We start from the raw sequence: 18,132 nt of genomic DNA, 5'->3' as shown, positions 1-18,132 counted from the left end.
GTTACAAATAAACTTAACTCATCTGTGATTAAAGTATCAATGTTTAAAAATATATATATATATTATTTAAATTGAGTTACAGCACATCTTTTTATAGTATAAGGGAAATTATGACTAGAATCTCAGTTAGCCATATGGCACATTGGATTCTTCTCAGTACTTCGTAGTGCACATAAATCTGCACTTTTGTAAAGTACAACTGAGTAAAGAAGAATGGCTTAAATTTCACAGGCTCCAAGTTCACCAGAGGTAATACTAATCAACCTAATGGTGACTTTATACAACTATCAACCAGCTACGACAAAACAACACCAATAGTCAAAAGAATTAAAACTATATACATTTTTAAATAACAATTCAAATTTTTCTACATAAGTTCCCTTGTTTTGACCAAAAATACATTATTAATTCAAGCCCAAGGGCTTTTATACACAGCAATTTTGTACTTGATCATTTTGAGTTCCCCTTCTGTTACTCACTCGATGTTGTGTCGATGTAGTGACACTAGGGCCCTGTCCCATTTCTCCCCCCTTAAAACTTCCACTTGGTTTTGAGTGCCCTCGAAAGTAAAGTCCCCTCAACGAGGGAAGTGGAGTTGAAGATCTTTCCCTATGAAATGGGACACCACTATATGCAAATTAGCACGGCAAACCTCACTACGTCACGCGCAACGTCGACGTGTCTACTACTACTATTTTCATTCAGAAAATGCCGGTTCCAGCTGTTGTGTTGCCTGTTGTGTGGGCTGTGTTCGTGTATCTACGTCTGATGAATCAACAGAGAAGGCATTGTAGCTGCCTGGGGGCTAGAACATTATCAGACATTGATATTGTTATCAGTTATTGAATTGTATAATCTGGTCACTCACTCCCATAACAATTTGGAGGCAAATTTTTTTTTTGTAAACTTCTCCTCATTCTCAGTCCAGAACCTGATGAGGCCGAAGGTCTGCTCGACAGTCCCTGAAATAAGAGACCAGTTGCCGCTTAGTAAATTGCAAATTAACAGGAGAGAACTAAACGGATTTTTGGTCAATACAATCTGAGGAGTGTGAATACATGCACATAACTATCCCAGTTATGATCAGGATATAAGTATCCATAATAATATGCTAGAAATCTAATAAAGTAATCAAATGTAAAATAACACAGCATAGTTTATTATAGATAGATTAATGCTTATTAAAGCTAAAGTTATTCATTCTTAAACATCTTATTTTCTCTTTGCCTTTAGTTGTTTTATTCACATTAACGGTGTAATCATTAGCAGGTTTATTAGATGCTGCCACTTTAAGACCGAATGCAGATCTAATAATACACATATTTTCTCCCAAATGTTAACTCCCATTTAAGACATCAACTGTGTTTAAGTGAATCTCTAAACCGGTTATTTTGCCATATATTTGTGTGTATTTGATCGTTTAGAAGCACACAAAACCCAAAGTATAGTTTGCTTGTCTAGTTGCAATCCGTTTCCGGCAGGCCTCCATGGGAACCGGGCAACGTCTCTTGCGCTGGATCATTGTGCTTTTAGTAGCTGTTTTTACCACCAACAACGTCCCGCAATTTAGAAACAGCAGACACTGCACTTTACAACAATCACCGATTGTGCTCAGTGCTGATTCTGACGTCAAGTTTGGGTTTAGAGAGAAATGACAGCGCGCTGTGAAGGGACAGATGATGCGCGGCTAGTTTTTAATAATTTTACCTCACATATCTTCTTTTTATAATCCTTAGAAGCCAAAATCGAAAATAAAATTAGATTAACTACCCAGATCAGATGCATATTTGATTGGCAGACTCTTTTGAAGCACTCGGCAGATTTCATATGAACATCGTCAGATAGCTTCGTGAAATATTTTCTAACATTAGTGTTCAAAACTCAACAGTCCATTGGATGTTCATCAAACTAACATATTCCAACATATTTCGAATTTTTAACATGCTTATTTTGCGAAAATATACTTACAATTCAGTTGCTCCTTTCCAGCGGTGTCCGCCATCTTAGTTGAAAAATTTGGCCGGCTCAGCTGAGTTCAGTAAGGTATCCTGGGTAATTTCATCTTCCACTTCGTTTTAAGCCTGCATCGGACCGCACTATGTTTTGAGGGTTGATTTTAAGGGAGAATATCACTCCCCTTGCTCTTTAGAGTATTGGGACACCCTACCCCTACACGAGAACGCGCAAAAACAAGGGTTAGGGCAGAAATCTAGGGTAAGGGGAGGTATTGGGACGGGGCCTAGGGGTCTCTCTTAAGAGCCTCGGTTACCTCTTATCTTTGAGAAAAGGCCAATGAGAATTGGTGAACAGAATTTGCATGTCCCTCCCCGGACATACAGGTATAAAAGAAGGGAAGCGTGCGTCTGTTCAGACAGATTTTTTCTTTGGAGCCGAGCGGTTGTGTTTCAGCAGCTGAGTAAAACCCACTGCTATTCCACTCACCTCTAAAGATCATACGCTGTTGGAAACAAGGCACATTTCAGTGCCTTTTCTCTTCTTCTGACAGCACTCTAAGAGTATATATATATATTTCTCTATAAGAGTAAACACATTGACATTGAATGTGTTTTTAAAGATTTTTTTTCTGATGGCCATGGGCGTACCACTTGTGTCTGGGCAGAGATCACACGGAGGCAGCGTTTGTGGACAGCTCATGTTCTCACTGAGAGAACATGACCATGGCAACGTTGCGGTCGCAGCTTTCCTTCTTCCTGGGGAAAGCCACTCTAGCCGAGCCGATTTTTGGAATTTAGTGGGTGCGGTTTTGCCGGCTAAATCCCTGCGGACCACCTGTTCCCCAGCATGTTTGTTTGTCCCTGTCCAGTTCCAAGATGAGACCGGCTCGCCTTACGGCCAGTCTGATGTCTCTTTCAGAGCCCCCGATCTGGATGAGAGTTTCGCCACTGCATCGGAGAGCGTCTTGGCGGACTCCAGCACTGAGGACTCGACTGGGCTAGCGCCTTCAGGTGTGTCGTCCCAGTCTGAGGCCGAGCTGTCCGCTATGCTTACCCAGGCCGCCTGGGCTGGACTGGAACCCTCTGTCCTCCCCTCAGCCCTCGCGGCTAGACGACTGCTTCGTGGGTTTGGGGCGCCAGTCAAAGCCCGCCCCCCTGGATCCTTTCTTCCCGGCGGTGCATGATGAACTGACGAAGTCATGGTGGGCACCTTTCACTTTCAAACTCAGTGTATAAAACTAATACAAAGATACAAATGTAATTCACAGTAAGCAGTCCATACAGAAAAGCTTAGTTATAAAAGTTTAAAAAAGCAGGTCTTGTCAGTCCTTTGAAGACACTTCAAAACCAACTTCATCGTTCGTCCGCTCTCACTACCCTTGACGGCGGGGCAGTCCACGGGTACACAGAACTCACCCAGGTGGATGAGGCAGTTTCAGTGCACCTGTGCCCACAAAACGCCGCCACCTGGCGGGATCGACCGTCACTCGCTTCCAAGGCCTGTAGGTTGGCGTCGTCTCTGGCGACCAAGGCCTACAACGATGCTGGACAGGCCGCCTCCACCCTGCATGCCATAGCACTCCTGCAAGTCCACCAGGCCAAGGCATCAAAATATCTGCACCTGGTTAGTCCCGATCCTGATATGCTGCAATAACTGTGCTCGGCAACCGACCTCGCCATGAAGGTCACAGAGCAGAACACCAGGAACACAAACTGTGGCTGAATTTGGTTGAGATGTGGTACTTCGACAAGGCTCGCTTTCTCAACTCCCCCATCACCCAGATCGGCCTATTCGGTAACACCGTTGAGGACTTTGTCCAGCAGTTCTCGGTGATGAAGAAACAGACAGAGATTATTCAACACATTGGCGGTGAAACCCCAGGCAGCTCTGCCCCAGCTCTTAGCCCCAGCGTAGAGCTTCCCACAGGAAGCGGACGCCCTCCGTCTCACGAACCACCTACCGGAGCCAGAAGGCTACCAAGCGCTCCGGGGATGGGCAACACAGGGAGAGAGACATCTGCCACAGAGCTGGAATCCAGACCACTCCATCCCCCGGTGGAGGGCCGGGTGGAGAATATTTTGTTCCTTTTCTTTGCTTGCCACACCCCCAACGGGCTGCGGTACCCACGTTGTCACAAAGGAAGCAGTTTCCTCACTCCCTGGGTCACTTAGCCATTGCCCACAACCGCCGTTCTCACGGCAATCAGACACAAGCACTTGCATTCGGGTCCCCATGAACTCTGCCCTTGTGCCTTCACATGCCCAACTGCCCCACACTCGTGCCTGAGGCCGGCAGGTGCTTCCAAGTCTAGAGGTCGTCGCTACAGAACCTCCTCCTCAGTTGCCAACCTGCCCCAGACCAGGCACACGGAGCAAGGTAAATGCTTCAAGCTTCTCTTCAGCACAACCACCTCGGGACGAAGTAATGCTCCCCGACGTGACATCGTCTACTTCCCCCCGCCACGAGGCCTCACCTCCAGGTACATCACACATGACTTAGTGCCCCTCGCCTGGAGCTTGGACGCATGGCTTATGCTTTACAACCCTTTACGGTGGCTCCCCCGTTTCAGCGGCGTGCGCTTTACCTAGGTGCAGGGCAAAAATGCCTCCAAACTGTGTGCAGAGATCGCAAAACTTCTGCGCAAGGACGCGATATAGCCTGTACCTCCAGCTGAGATGGAGAAGGGATTCTATAGCCATTACTTCATCGCACCCAAGAAAGGCAGTGGGTTGCGGCCAATCTTGGACCTGCAAGTTCTGAACCAGCCTTACACAGACTCAAGATGCTGACGCAGAAACGTTTTCTGACATGCATCCGGCATCAAGATTGGTTTGCAGAGGTAGACATGAAGGACGCATACTTTCACGTCTCAATATTCTTGCCCTGCGCAGATTTCTGCCATTGATCATCCTTCGAGCACACTCTACAAGGAGTGTGACATCCTTGTGGGCACTGGCCAATGGCACCTCTCTAGCAGACATCTGCAGAATGGCGGGCTGGGCAACACCCAATACCTTCGCGAGATTTTACAATCTCCGGGTGGAGCCGGTCTCGTCCTGTGTTTTGACAGGTCCGAACACGTAGAATTTGGTGGCCAGGCCAAGTGTATCACTTGCTCAGAGGCCAGGTGTATCACTTGCAAACAGCGCCTTTACCCTCCCAGAGGTGAAAACGTGTGCTCTTCTCCCCCAGTCAAGACCACAAGTCACACCCTCTGGCTCCAAATTCAGCAGAGGAAGTTCGCAGCCAGTGGCTTGCCACCCCTACCCCGTCGAGGCAGGACCTACCACCGCGCCACTTCCATATGTGTCTGGTAAGCCCATGTGACGTATTTGCCACTTATTAACCTCCCCTGCTGGACAAGATGTGGTCTCTGCAGGGTCTTTTCCCCCTGAAAGAATAGGATTGGAAAAGAACACCTTCCCCGATGCGTGTTATAGCGTTAGATGGCCCAGCTGCATCTAACACTCTATGGAGAGAAAACATAGAGAGAGAAAAGGCTACAGCTGGCTCAGTTGAGAGCAGAGTTCACATAATTGTAATCATCCACAGCAAATTAATATTTTTCAATGTATTGTCCTATATTTCTATGCAGCCTATTTATACAAACTTAATAGATTGATTTATCCCATATTGGCTACATAAACTTCATGATTCTTCACCTCAAAGAGTAGGCTAGGCTGTTAATATATCGCTCAAAACCTTTATCTCTGATATAACTGGATTGTTTGGTTTCGTAGAAGAGATAATTGCATCCCAAACCAAGTAATGAAAACTCCCTTGCGATTTTAAAAGGTCAATGTCATTATAACTTTCTAATACATTAACTTGATTGCAATGTGGATTGATGGCAGCAGCCATGCTTCAGACCGCAAGCAGGGAGCTGATTTGGCCAGTGAAGTGAAGGAAATTCGGCAAGAATTGTTGCACGTGTCAGCAATGCTGATGAAGGTCGTTGCTGACTTGGAGGATCTTGCTGTAATATGACGATCGATTACTGCCATAGAGATGAAATTCACTGAGGTTGTTACAAGATTGGGGGATGTTGAGAAACGGATTGATTATCTGGAGTCATCAGAGAGGAAATTAGCTACTAATCCGCTAGCGAATAGGGTGGATTTGTGGATCTGGGAGAAGCTGGAGGATTTGGAAAACCATAACTAGTGGAATAACGTCTGAATTCTTGAAATTCCGGAGGACGAAGAAGGTTGGGATGTGGTGAAATTCCTGGACGGACTCTTCCCCAGTCTGCTTAACATAACAGGCCATAAGCTGGAAATCAAGCGAGCTCACAGGGTTCCAGCTTGGCAATCTGCTGAATGAGACTAGCCGATCAATTCTGGCTAAATTTCTGAGATCATCCTATAAAGGTGTCGTGTTAAGTGAGGCAAGGAGTAAAGGAAGGCTGTCGTGTGTGGGGTTAATGCACATGTTTTTCTTTTTTCTGTTTGTTTGGTTTGGGAGGAAGTTTGGGATTTGATTGTAGCACTAATGTTGGAATGTAATCTTTATCATTTTATATTTGACACACAATCTCTTTTTTCTAATATGTCAAAATGTCAAATGTTAATATGAGTGGATGGTCTCTCTCCATGTGGCACCCCATAAAAAGAAGGAAGGTTATTTATCTTCTTAAACGTAAGAAATATGATATAGTGTTTCTTCACGCATCTTTCCCCACAGGAAGCTGAAACGTGGGAATATATAGGGTGGACATGTTTTCTTTAGTGCTGGCTCAATAAAGAGCAAGGGAGTCATTACACTAATTACACAAGTAAGCATCTACAATTCAAATGTCTCAAACAGGTTAAAGATAAATTAGGAATAGTCATTAATGTTTTAGCAGAAATTCAGGGGCAAAGGATGATTTTGGCTAATATTTACGCACCTAACGCTGATGATCAGGGCTATAGATCTTGTAAGAATGTTGCAAGCCACTGACACCCCTCATGATATAATATTGGGAGGAGATTTTAATCTATTGATGGACTCAGTCCTTGATCATACTGAAACATAGGTATGTAAGCCCCCTACCGCAACAATGACGCTTCACAGGATGTGTAAAAATCTTGGTCTTACAGATATTTAGAGACTTCTGAACCCATCTGGAAGGACTATAAAAAAAATTCAGCAGTCCATAATATTTATTCTAGAATAGATTTATATATATATCTAAGACCCTTATCTCATCTGCTGTTGATTGCTAAATTGGAAACCCCTCTCAGATCATGCCCTGGTGAGTTTAGAGATGTTGCCAAATACAGAGAAAAAGAAATCATATAGTTGGAGCTTTAATGCATCCCTTTTCTAAAATCCTGAATTCCATCAAAAGTTAAAGTCTGAAATCAATGTTTATATGGAGACAAACTGGTCCTCAGTATCCTCTGTGGGCTTGGCTTGGGAGGCACTTAAGGCGGTTCTTAGGGGCTGGATCATACAGTATGCCTCATTCATCAAAAAATCCAAAGCACAAGAACTCGTGGAGTTGGAAGGGAATATTAAAAGTGCCGAGGCAGAGGTGAAGCGCCAAATGTCGTCTGATGGCCTCAGAGAATTGACCCGATTGAAATACAGATATAATGCTATTTTGTCATGGAAGAAGGAGTTTTGGTTATTCAGGGTAAGACAGTCATACTTTGAGATGGAGGACACAGCAAGGAAGCTTTTGGCTAGATAATATCATGTGGTCAGTGGCGAATGATCAGACTCCGTTGCTGCCATCTCACTAGAAGATGAAAAGGCGTTTGATGTGGTAGAATGGGATCATCTTTTTAAGATTTTGGAAATATACGGGAATACTTTTATTGGATGGATTAAGTTACTTTATAGAGACCCTGTAGTGACGGTACAAACAAATTGATTAATTTCAGATTATTTTACTCTAGATAGACTCTATCTAGATTATTGTCATTATTGTTCTGTCTTGCCCTGGAACCATTAGCAGCCATGATAAGAAAGGAAGATGATTTTCCAGGGGTGGTTGCGAGAGGTATGGCGCATAAGCTTTTGCTTTACACTGATGATATTTTTTTTGTTCGTCTACGCCCCCATTAGATCTATGCCTTGCCTCCACAGAAATATGAAAAGAAAAATTGGCCTAAATCCGAAGCTTTGTCTCTGACAACATACTACCCAGTTACGGCTTTACAGCATGGCACCTTTCGGTGGCCCAAACAGGGCATTAAGTATTTGTGCATTTTATTCCTAGCAAATTTGTCTGATTTAGTTAGAGTTAATTTTGACCCCTTAATAAAAAGTTTTTTGAACAAAGTGGGCTTAATTATATTTATCTATGATTGGGAAGGTTAATGTTATTAAAATGAATTGTATTCCAAAATTTAACTACCTGCCACAATCTCTCTCTTTCGATGTCTCCCTCTCTTATTTCAAGCAATTTGAAAGCATAACGAAGTCCTTCAGTTTGAATGGTAAGCCTCCTAGATTACATTTTAATAAGTTACATAGGCCGATTGACAAGGTGGGTTAGGCCTACCCAAGATTTAGTTTTATTATTATGCTTATGTCTCAGACATTTGGCTCATTGGTCGCCTGAGAGAGCCCCTCCCTGGTTTTGTATTGAACAGGAAGTTCTTGCCCCTATTTTGCCATTGAAAAGCCTTTCTATCAAAATAATCGGAGAAGTTAAGTTATACCCCGTTATCTCGCATTTGCACACAGTATGGACAAAAGTGTCCAGAGTGTTTAATTCTGACATTTATTTAAATGTTGCCTTGAGCATATGGCTGAACACCAAATTATGTATTGATAAGTCCCCTTTCTGCTGGTCAGAGTGGATTGTGAGGGGGTTACTACACTCGGTGACCTATTTGAGAGTGTTGAAATCCTTTGAAAATTTGTTTCAACATTTAGGGATTCCCAGATCTCAGTTCTTTAGGCGTTTACAGCTGCGGCACCTGCTCTGTACTATTTTTGGAAGTAGCATTCCCCCCTAAAACTGAAGATACTCTGGGAGTGGTGATTACTGCATTTGGAAAAGGTCATGAGGCATCATTGCATTACTCCCTGCTAATTCAGATTCTAGGGGATGGAGCTTCAACATCTCTCAAGAGATTATGGGAGAAAGATTTAAACTTGGTATTGGAGGAGGGAGTGTGGGCTAGGATTAAAAAAAATGTCATCAGTATCTAGAGATGCAAGGGTGCTCCTTATGAAATTCAAGATTTTACACAGATTCTATTGGACCCTCTCTAGACTGTATAGAATTGGACTTCAAGACACACCCACCTGCTGGCAATGCCAATCAGGGGTTTCGTTGTGGTGGAGTTGGTAATTGGGGAGGGAGAGGGGTAATAGTGGTGGTTAAATGTTGATTCAATGTATATCTGTTGTGTTTTTCTGAGTTATATATCTACGAATCAATAAAAAATTATAATTGGAAATATACAGCATATGCTGTAGGAAATGTTTAATTTTTCTAGTTTAGATACTGAATTCTTGAAGCTAATGCGCTAAACACTATACATGACATAATATGTGAAATAACAAAGTGTGGAGCAGAGGGGGGCAGAGCCGGGTCGGAATATCGCACGCACGGTCCCCAATCGGCTCGCAATGATGAGGCGCGCAAGGGATAAAGGCGGCCGGTGACGATGGTTCGAGAGAGAGAGAATTACGGGCATGTCCGTCATGTGTGTGTGTTTATGTTTGTGCTTTTGGTTTGAGTTTAATTAAATTTCATTTATATTGACAAGCCGGTTCTCGCATCCTCCTTGCCCATCTTAACCCCCTTACACACTCTGTTATTGTCATTTATGATGACACTGATACTACTGCAAAGATGAGCTTATAAAAGAGTGTTAATATTCAGAATACAAACAAAAGAATGATGATAGATCATCAGAGCATATATTAATTTGGGCAGATGTGTGAATGGCTTTTGATGCAGATTGCATGTGAGTGAATTGGTACTTCAATCTATTTGAGTAGATTTGATTTCTTTTGTGGATAACTTTTTTTTGGTCTTGCACGCATAATCTGAATTTATGTCCCACCCGTTTGTTCCTCGATTTCGTATGAAGTATATCTCGGCCTTTAGGGGTTTAGGAGTCCTCAGGATGACTTTGTTGTCATGGGTTTAGGAGCTACTTTTAGTGTTAAACTGTTCCATTAATTTCTCTTAGATAAAAAACGTACTAGAATAGTCCTAGCATTAGGAGTTACACTCCCTTACATGTTAAGAGATGTGCCAAAAATTCTGTGTTAGAAGCTACTTTTAGCCATAAGATTTATTTGGGAATACGGGCCCAAGGAGGGACCCTCATTTAAAATGTCAGCTAAATAATGTTGTAATGTACAAAATACTCCATCCATTGCACTTTGATTAAAACCCAACAACTATTTAAAACACAGTCCTATCAAAAACATCGGAACATCTGTTCTTAATATAATTAGTCTGTTCTCAACTTAACAATTGTTTTTAGGAATGCTCTGATTAATCGGCCACTGATCGTATCGGCCGATGTTCACGTCCGACTCAATTGGGGATCGGTAATTTGGCCGATTGCATAAACCCACGTTTTTCAAACTGAGAGGTGCGCCAGAGCATGTCTGGGGAAGTGCAGAGATTGATGATAATTTCACAGAGTAAAATAAAATGATACATAATTACACAATAAAAAGTATCGTGAAGGTAAATTAGGCTACTTTATAAATGGACGCGGATCTCTCCACTCGCACATGGAAGTCCTAGGTCTTGCTCAAAACTGGACGCGTGCTCTCAAATAAACTACGCTGCTCTATGAATACTCCCTGCTCTTGCTTTGGTATGGTGCTCAAAACGTGTCCTATGCATTTGCAAATATATTATAAAGCCACACAGCTCTGCCTCTGTTCATTCATGTTCTGCTTCTGTAGACGTGTTATATCAAGGGAGAAACCATACCGCCGTTTAAGTAATCAACTCGCCATTTGGCAAGTAACATTTTTTGTATTTTTTATTTTTTAAGAAAATGCAGCAAAGTAATACATGGTTAAATTCGTATTGTAAGAATGATATTCTGATATAATTGATGTGAGCAAATCGTGGAATCGTGCCTTGTCGGTCTCTCGCATCTCGACCAGGTTGAGCCATAGGTGGCGCTCCTGGACCAACAAAGTGGACATCGTCTGCCCGAGAGACGGTGCCATGACCTTTGTCCCCCGGAGGGCGCGGTCGGTCTTAGAGCGCAGCTGCTGCATCAATCCCGGGGCAGAACTACCCTCATGCAGTTCTTTCAGTGCCTTGGCTTGGTGTACTTGCAGAAGAGCTATGGCGTGCAGGGTTGGGGTGGCTTGTCCAGTGGCAGCATAGGTCTTGGCCATCAGGGACGACGTGAACCTACAGCCTCTGGACAGGAGCTTTGGGCACCCGCGCCAACTCTCTGAAGGCATAGGTGCACCGCGAGCGCCTTATCCACTGGGGGTATCGCCGAGCCCATGGCCACCCCACCATCGAGGGTAGTGAGAGCAGGGGAGCTGAAAGATCGGGCAGTGAAAGGTGCCTCCCACGACCATGTCAGCTCCTCATGCACATCTGGGAAGAAAGGAACTGGGGCAGAGCGTGGCTGTGAGCGGCACCGCGAGCTCAGAAACCAATCATCGAGCCATGAGGGTTCAGGGGAGAGCGGAACGTTCCAATGCACGGCTGCCCGGAAAATCATGTCTGTTATCTCCGCGTCTGCCTGTGACTGGACGACCACGCCCGAAGGGGGAAGCTTCAGCAACACTCATTGTATCACAGTGTGGGGAATACTTGTATAGTGTTTTAACACAACAGACAACCTTGATTCAGCAGTTAAGAACAATGCAGTGGGAGAGGTATTGCGAATATGAAGAGTTTGTGTACTGTACTGTTAATGTGGCGTTTCACACCTGATAAAGCAAAGAGAAAACAGTGCAAGCTATCAAACGGTCCTTATTCACTTTTACATGGTGTTTGAACATAAATGTGTGTTGGCAGTGTGTGTACACAACCACCCTATAATGATAAAAATCCACCCAGTCCTTTTTTTTTAAAACCCCCAAAACAAGCCGTTTGCAGATTTTGTACAAAGTGATGTCACTTCGTACAGGCCCTGCCCATGACTGTTGACGGACACTGCCGACGGACATGTTTGTTTGTGTGTGTTGTTTCGTTATAGTGCATAGCGAACGTTGTAACAGTATTAGTGTGTATATTTTGCTCATCCATTGTTGCAAAACTGCTGAAACTCGACACTATTCTGGATACAGGGTGGGGAGCACCAGCTCATTTGCATTTAAAGACACACACACAAAAACAGCTCATTTTTATTCCCACCCAAAAATTGGCATTTTCAACATGGTATAATAAATTATCTGTAGTGTATTTTGTGCTAAAACTTCACAGGCACATTCTGGGGATATCACAGATTTAAATTACATCTTGTGAAAAGAGACATAATAGGTACCCTTTAAATATTTCCCGATTAAATGGCATTAATAATAGTAGCACTCGTAGAGTCCAGAAACATGCGCTCTTTCTCCGCTTTCCTGTTCCCCTCATTAAAGTTCAAGCAACAACAAGTGAAAACTGAATTAGCATATTAATACAATCATCCAATTAAAAGAAATTGCAGAGAAGTAATTAATACATAAAATAATTATTTAGACAATATTAAGATAATATAATGTATTAAATATAATGCAAAAATATAATTAAAATAAAATGAGGAATAATAATAATTATATGAAATAATGTCAATGAATCGATAACCAAAAATGTAACATTAAGTTTAATTGCACAGTCAGTTTTTATAGGGCTATCTTTCTTAAAATAGAGAATATTTTGTGATTTTTAAAAGTCAAATAAAAAAAAAAAAGCTTTTTAAAAAAGCCTTTTAAACTTTTTTGTCAGCAAAATCTAAGCAAAGTGAAATTACTGGGAAGATGAAAAATTAAATAAATATTGACAGTGTGCAGAAATCTTACATTTAGCCAGTTATGACTGAGCAGTTATGGTGAATTGAGCAGGGATCAGGATCAGTATCGGCCGTTCAGGTGACAAGAAGATCAGTGATAAAAAAAAACATTTTTATCCATAATTCTTTTGTTTGACAGTAAAGAATTAAAATTAGCTTAAAGGTTAGTAAATAACTAATTAATTGGAAATTTAAAGAAAAAACTCGCACCACCTATTGATTTTATGTGGTTGTGTTATCTGTTAGTATGCTTCCCTAGTAAACTATTAATCAGAGAATGCCTGGAAAGTGTATAGTAAAACCATATATCTGCTTACCAGCAGTAGTGATTGAAACAACTACATGATAATATGGCATGTGCTGTGAAGTTTTTTAAGGAAACTGCACAGGAATGTGACAGGTAAGAAAAGGTGAATATACAACCTCCAAACTGCTATGTGTATTCACGATGAGGACACAGGCAATGAGTGAAGTTCACCTACACTAACACCCTTAAGGTTTCATGAGAATCAATTTTAAGAAACAATTTTTTCACTCAACACTTTGCTTTGTTTAAGCAATCGACAAATGACAATGCATAAACTGAATGTGATGCATTTGCATTCAATTTAATTAAAAAAATAATAAAAAGTTAATACCAAACAAGATCTGGATGATAGATTGGACGATTTTTCTGCACTTTTTTTTTTTTATTACTGTTTTTGGATTTTTTCCATTTCAATCTTCCACTCAGCTTGATTTGCAGTGCCAAATCTGAGCTGTGTGTCATGTTGTTATTACTTCATAAGTTTATTTAGAGCAGATTTAATAGATGTAAACTGAATATTTACTAAGCTAACTCAAATGTACATGTTAGTAGATTTCTGCCAGGCAAAGATTATTGAAAGGGATTAACTTAAACCTTGAGAACGCACTGAGACCTATACAAGGGGCAAACACAGAGACTGTTTGCTGACTGCACAGTCTAAAATTGTGCAAGTGAAGTAATGTTCACTGCTTCAAGACCCATTAACTACATGTATGTCAGTGTATATCCACTCACTGAGCACTTTATTAGGAACACCTGTACAACTACTTATTCATGCAGTTATCTAATCAGCCAATCATGTGACAGCAGTGCATTGCATAAAATCAGGCAGATACAGGTCAGGAGATTCAGTTAATGTTCACATCAACCATCAGAAAGGGGGAAAATTTTGATCACAGTGAGTTTGACTGTGGTATGATTGTTGATGCCAGATGAGCTAGTTTAAGTATTTCTGTAACTGCTGATCTCCTGGGATTTTCACGCACAACAGTCTCTAGATTTTACTCAGAATGGTGCCAAAAGCAAAAAACATACAGAGAGCACCAGTTCTGTGGACAGAAACACTTTGTTGATGAGAGAGGTCAACAGATAATGGCCAGACTGGTTCGAGCTAACAGAAAGTCTACGGTATCTCAGATAACCGCTCTGTACAATTGTAGTGAGCAGAATAGCATCTCAGAATGCACAACATGAACCTTGAGGTGGATGAGCTACAACAGCAATAGACCATGTCGGGAAATTTATTAGGACCATAGTTTTCCTAATAAAGTGCTAGTGAATATATATTCACTATTAAATCTGCAATTCAATGTATACCATACATGATGACAAAAAAAAAAAAAAAAATAGGCTATTGAAATATACAGTGGGGGTTAAACATCACATGGAAAATCTGGGATGCAAACTGTAATTAAAACCTGGAAATTATCTGAATGTTTTTGAATTTTGAGCATTTTTAAAATTGTGACATTGATCATGTTAATATGTAACAAAATTTCAGACTTCCTTGCTCCCATTAAAGCACGTTCTTATTTTTGGAACATTCTTAAATAATGCTGGTACAACATGAATCATCAGGTTTTGGACAAACTAGTACATTCCATACTCGAGTGCATCCTGTCATTAAAGAAAAAGATGGACATACCAAATTCAAAGAAATTCATGTTAACTTTTCAATTTAACACTCAAGTAGTTATGCGTTATTTTCATTAGAAAAATGCATAGGCATTTTAACAAGTAGATTTTTTAACCCCACTGTATATTATAGGAATGAACCTGCTCAGATCCATTAACACACATAGCCCTTGCCACACATGCCCTCAGCCATAAGCCTAAAAATCTATGCAGTGGGGGTGTTTGTTCAGCTTTTCGCTTACATTAGTTCTTTTAAGAGTGCCCTCCTGGCTTTATTCTAGCCCTACAGGGCTGTGCTGTGCTGATGATTCTGGGTGACTGAAGATATGTTCTGTGACTCAAACAATGGCTCAACTCCTCTGTGAGAATAGTGCTCTCCCTCCGAGCACAGGGGACACTTCAATTTATCTATGTTTAACCCTATATGAGGTCCGACATTTAGCAACTGCATTTGCTAGGAAGAAGTTACAGGAGTCAGTTACTGCTGTGGCTCAGGGAATTATTGTATTACACTGACAGACAAAGACAGTCCAAACATTTAGGACGAGGTTGTACATGGGAAGATTTAAAAAATAAATGAGCTATTGATTACAAATCACCTTCAGTGGGCAAACCACAACAACACCAGCCAGTCATTTACAAGTTTCTGAGAGTATAAGAAGTGGCCGATTATGTTCACTGCATGGCCTTTCAAAATTCTAGATTAGATTGTCAATTTCCTGTCTTTATTACTCCAGTCAACCGTATGAACCTCCCCCCTCTATCAATACATGGTGTCTGACCCATATTCAGCAACTACAGTTTTTTTGGTTGTTTATCATGCCATCATGATTTTACTGCAAATTCTCATGGTGCAAATCATCATTTAATTAAAAACATAAACAAAACAAACAAACAAATTACTTCAATAAAATGTATTTTAAAAACAATTATTCCACTTTTATTATTTTGTCATTACCTTTCCAAAATCACGGACATCGAAGAGATCAAAGGCATCAAACAAATCACTCTTCTTCATACCAAATGCATCACAGCAAGCGGACAGGAATGTTCGGATATTCTTCAGGCAGAGGAACTGAAAAAGCAAAAAACATGATTTTGTCAAGATAGTTGAATAATAGATCAACCCATAAGATTATTTGCTTTCCTAAAATTATTTTTTTGCTTGCTATTTTTCTTTATTTAATTTTCTTTTTTTATTCTTGTGAGACAAAATATCTGAATGTTTATTTACTGTATGTCTGTCACCTGCAGAAAAAGCTGACCATCACAACCAATTGTATGCACATATATCTGTGTGTGTTCCAATTAATGCACATCAGCGGACAGAAGATCAATACAATCATATCTGATAAAGTAACATGAACAACAGCGATTTATATGTAAGGAGATTGATTTGACATTGCAGGAGCTTTCTGAACAGTGTAACATACATAGTAAACTTATGCATTGTAAAGATTTTATATGTAATATACAATATTTGTAGCAAGGAGAAAACAAAAAGAGCATAACATGAGAAACTTCTGTGAAAAATAAAGCCTTGTGAGAGACAAATGAGTGGAATCATTAAGGCTAACAACAAAAAAACAACAACAAAATAACCCTTCTGTAGACAGGGAACTAAGATTTCTAATTTCAAACTATCTCTTTTGCCTGCCTACTAGGTGCAGATGACAATATTACTGTTTATGCATTTTCTTATCCTATCAATGAACATAGCAGACCAACTCTAAGGCAGTAAAAAATATATATTCTTAAACAGTTACCTTGTGAAAATACAATCCATAAATTTACATTAATAAATTATGTTTCTCAAGATACAGAACATGGTTGACTTACATTTAAATGTACATCACTAATTTATATTCAGTTTACAGAGCACAAAATCTGATAAGTAATAAAGGCACTTATTTACAATTAGCCAAATATAGGCCTATACCCTCTTTATGAGTCAGACAACTGACAATCTGTCAGGAATTTTGAGCAATTCAGCAATGGAATGCATTGAAAATCGCTCTTTTCCGTTGTTTAATGGGGACTGACCGTGTCTGGTCAATCTAGAAGGGCGGAGGTTGGATAAGTGACTTTAAAAAAATTGTGATTTTATCAGGTCACTGGAGTGAAACAGGAGCATATGGGAAAAGCCGTTCAGGCCTGGGCAGACTGCCTGAGACTTCTCAGCGCTAAACACTTACTTAGCACCAAATCAGACAGAGCATTCATCTGGACAACTTTTTGGGTTCCTACCAAGAGATGATGTACATTTCAAAATTGATGTTTCATTAGCTCAGTGTTTACTGAGATGTGGATTGACTGAGTGATGCTGTATACAAAGAATGCTGTGTATTTCTACCACTGGGCCCTTTGTAAAGAGAAGTCTATGCTGGCACTGTCAATGGGGCCACTTGGAGTAGTACTAGGGCACTGGCTAGTACTAAAAACACCCCAAACGAATAGTAGCATTTCAGAAACTTGTACATTGTGATGTATATAGGCCTACTCATATAATTACAATGTGGATTAAAATAAAATGCACTGAAAAAGATATTAATATTCTGCTTATATACTAGAAATCTACCGTATGGACAAATCAATACTTTCTTATGGGAGTCTAAAATGTCAATACGTCTTTATTCACCTAAATGCAATAGGCAACATTCCAGGTTGTAGCCCATTACGTTTTTAGAGTCTTAAACATGTCTATTGTAGACCCGCTTACCTGGGACATCTGTGGTCTGAGATTGATCTCTTTCAGGTTAATGGTGTCGGGTCGCAGATTATTCAGCAGCTGGCACAGAAGGACCCCATCCCGAAGTGTTTGTGCTAAATCAAAAACCTGCGCCGATTCAGCCGTGACCCGAGGATTCCGGGGCAAAACTTTACAACTGATCAGCCACAAACTGCACTGCCTCCAGTACTCCATAGTGTGCGCGTATAATTCAAATCATCAAATTGTGAAATTGTTCTGACACAAAAAAATGAAGGTACGAAGTAGGAGCATCCAAAACACAGCGCAGATATTTAATTGTAGGCTACTTGGGCATCCTTCTTTTTTCTTTTTTCATCTTCTTCTTTAAATTTTTTAGTTTTTCTATCCTGCGTTCTTAGTTGCCGAAACTGAGACTTGTGCGCACTAATTTGGGTTTATCCGGCGGTCTACTGGGACTATAAATCCCGTCAACGCAGTTGCGAATGCTAGAACGAGAAAGGTTAATCTAATGTATATTAATCAAGTCATTCGGCGGTGCTTTGTAATTGACCAATGGGGAAGACTTGTCTTATGAATATTAATTAGTT

At 40.9% G+C, this 18,132-nt stretch overlaps 1 protein-coding gene across 2 annotated transcripts in view; it reads right to left on the bottom strand.

The window, feature by feature from the left end:
- The window catches only part of vav3b (vav 3 guanine nucleotide exchange factor b), a 73,063-nt gene extending 55,143 nt beyond the window's left edge, over positions 1–17,920 (bottom strand). For both annotated transcript variants that reach the window (XM_052134120.1, XM_052134121.1), the window contains exons 1-2: positions 17,555–17,920; positions 15,794–15,910 (exon numbers count right to left, since the gene is read on the bottom strand). In XM_052134120.1, coding sequence (XP_051990080.1) covers positions 15,794–15,910; positions 17,555–17,758 — 321 coding nt within the window. In that variant the 5' untranslated portion in view covers positions 17,759–17,920. The remainder of the gene's footprint in view (positions 1–15,793; positions 15,911–17,554) is intronic.
- Between the last annotated feature and the right edge of the window lie 212 nt (positions 17,921–18,132).

The sequence above is a fragment of the Xyrauchen texanus genome, chromosome 9 (assembly GCF_025860055.1).
Source record: "Xyrauchen texanus isolate HMW12.3.18 chromosome 9, RBS_HiC_50CHRs, whole genome shotgun sequence".
Classification (NCBI taxonomy): domain Eukaryota; kingdom Metazoa; phylum Chordata; class Actinopteri; order Cypriniformes; family Catostomidae; genus Xyrauchen; species Xyrauchen texanus.
Note: the sequence above shows the minus strand (reverse complement) of the source record. Positions and strands in the feature narration are given on the sequence as shown.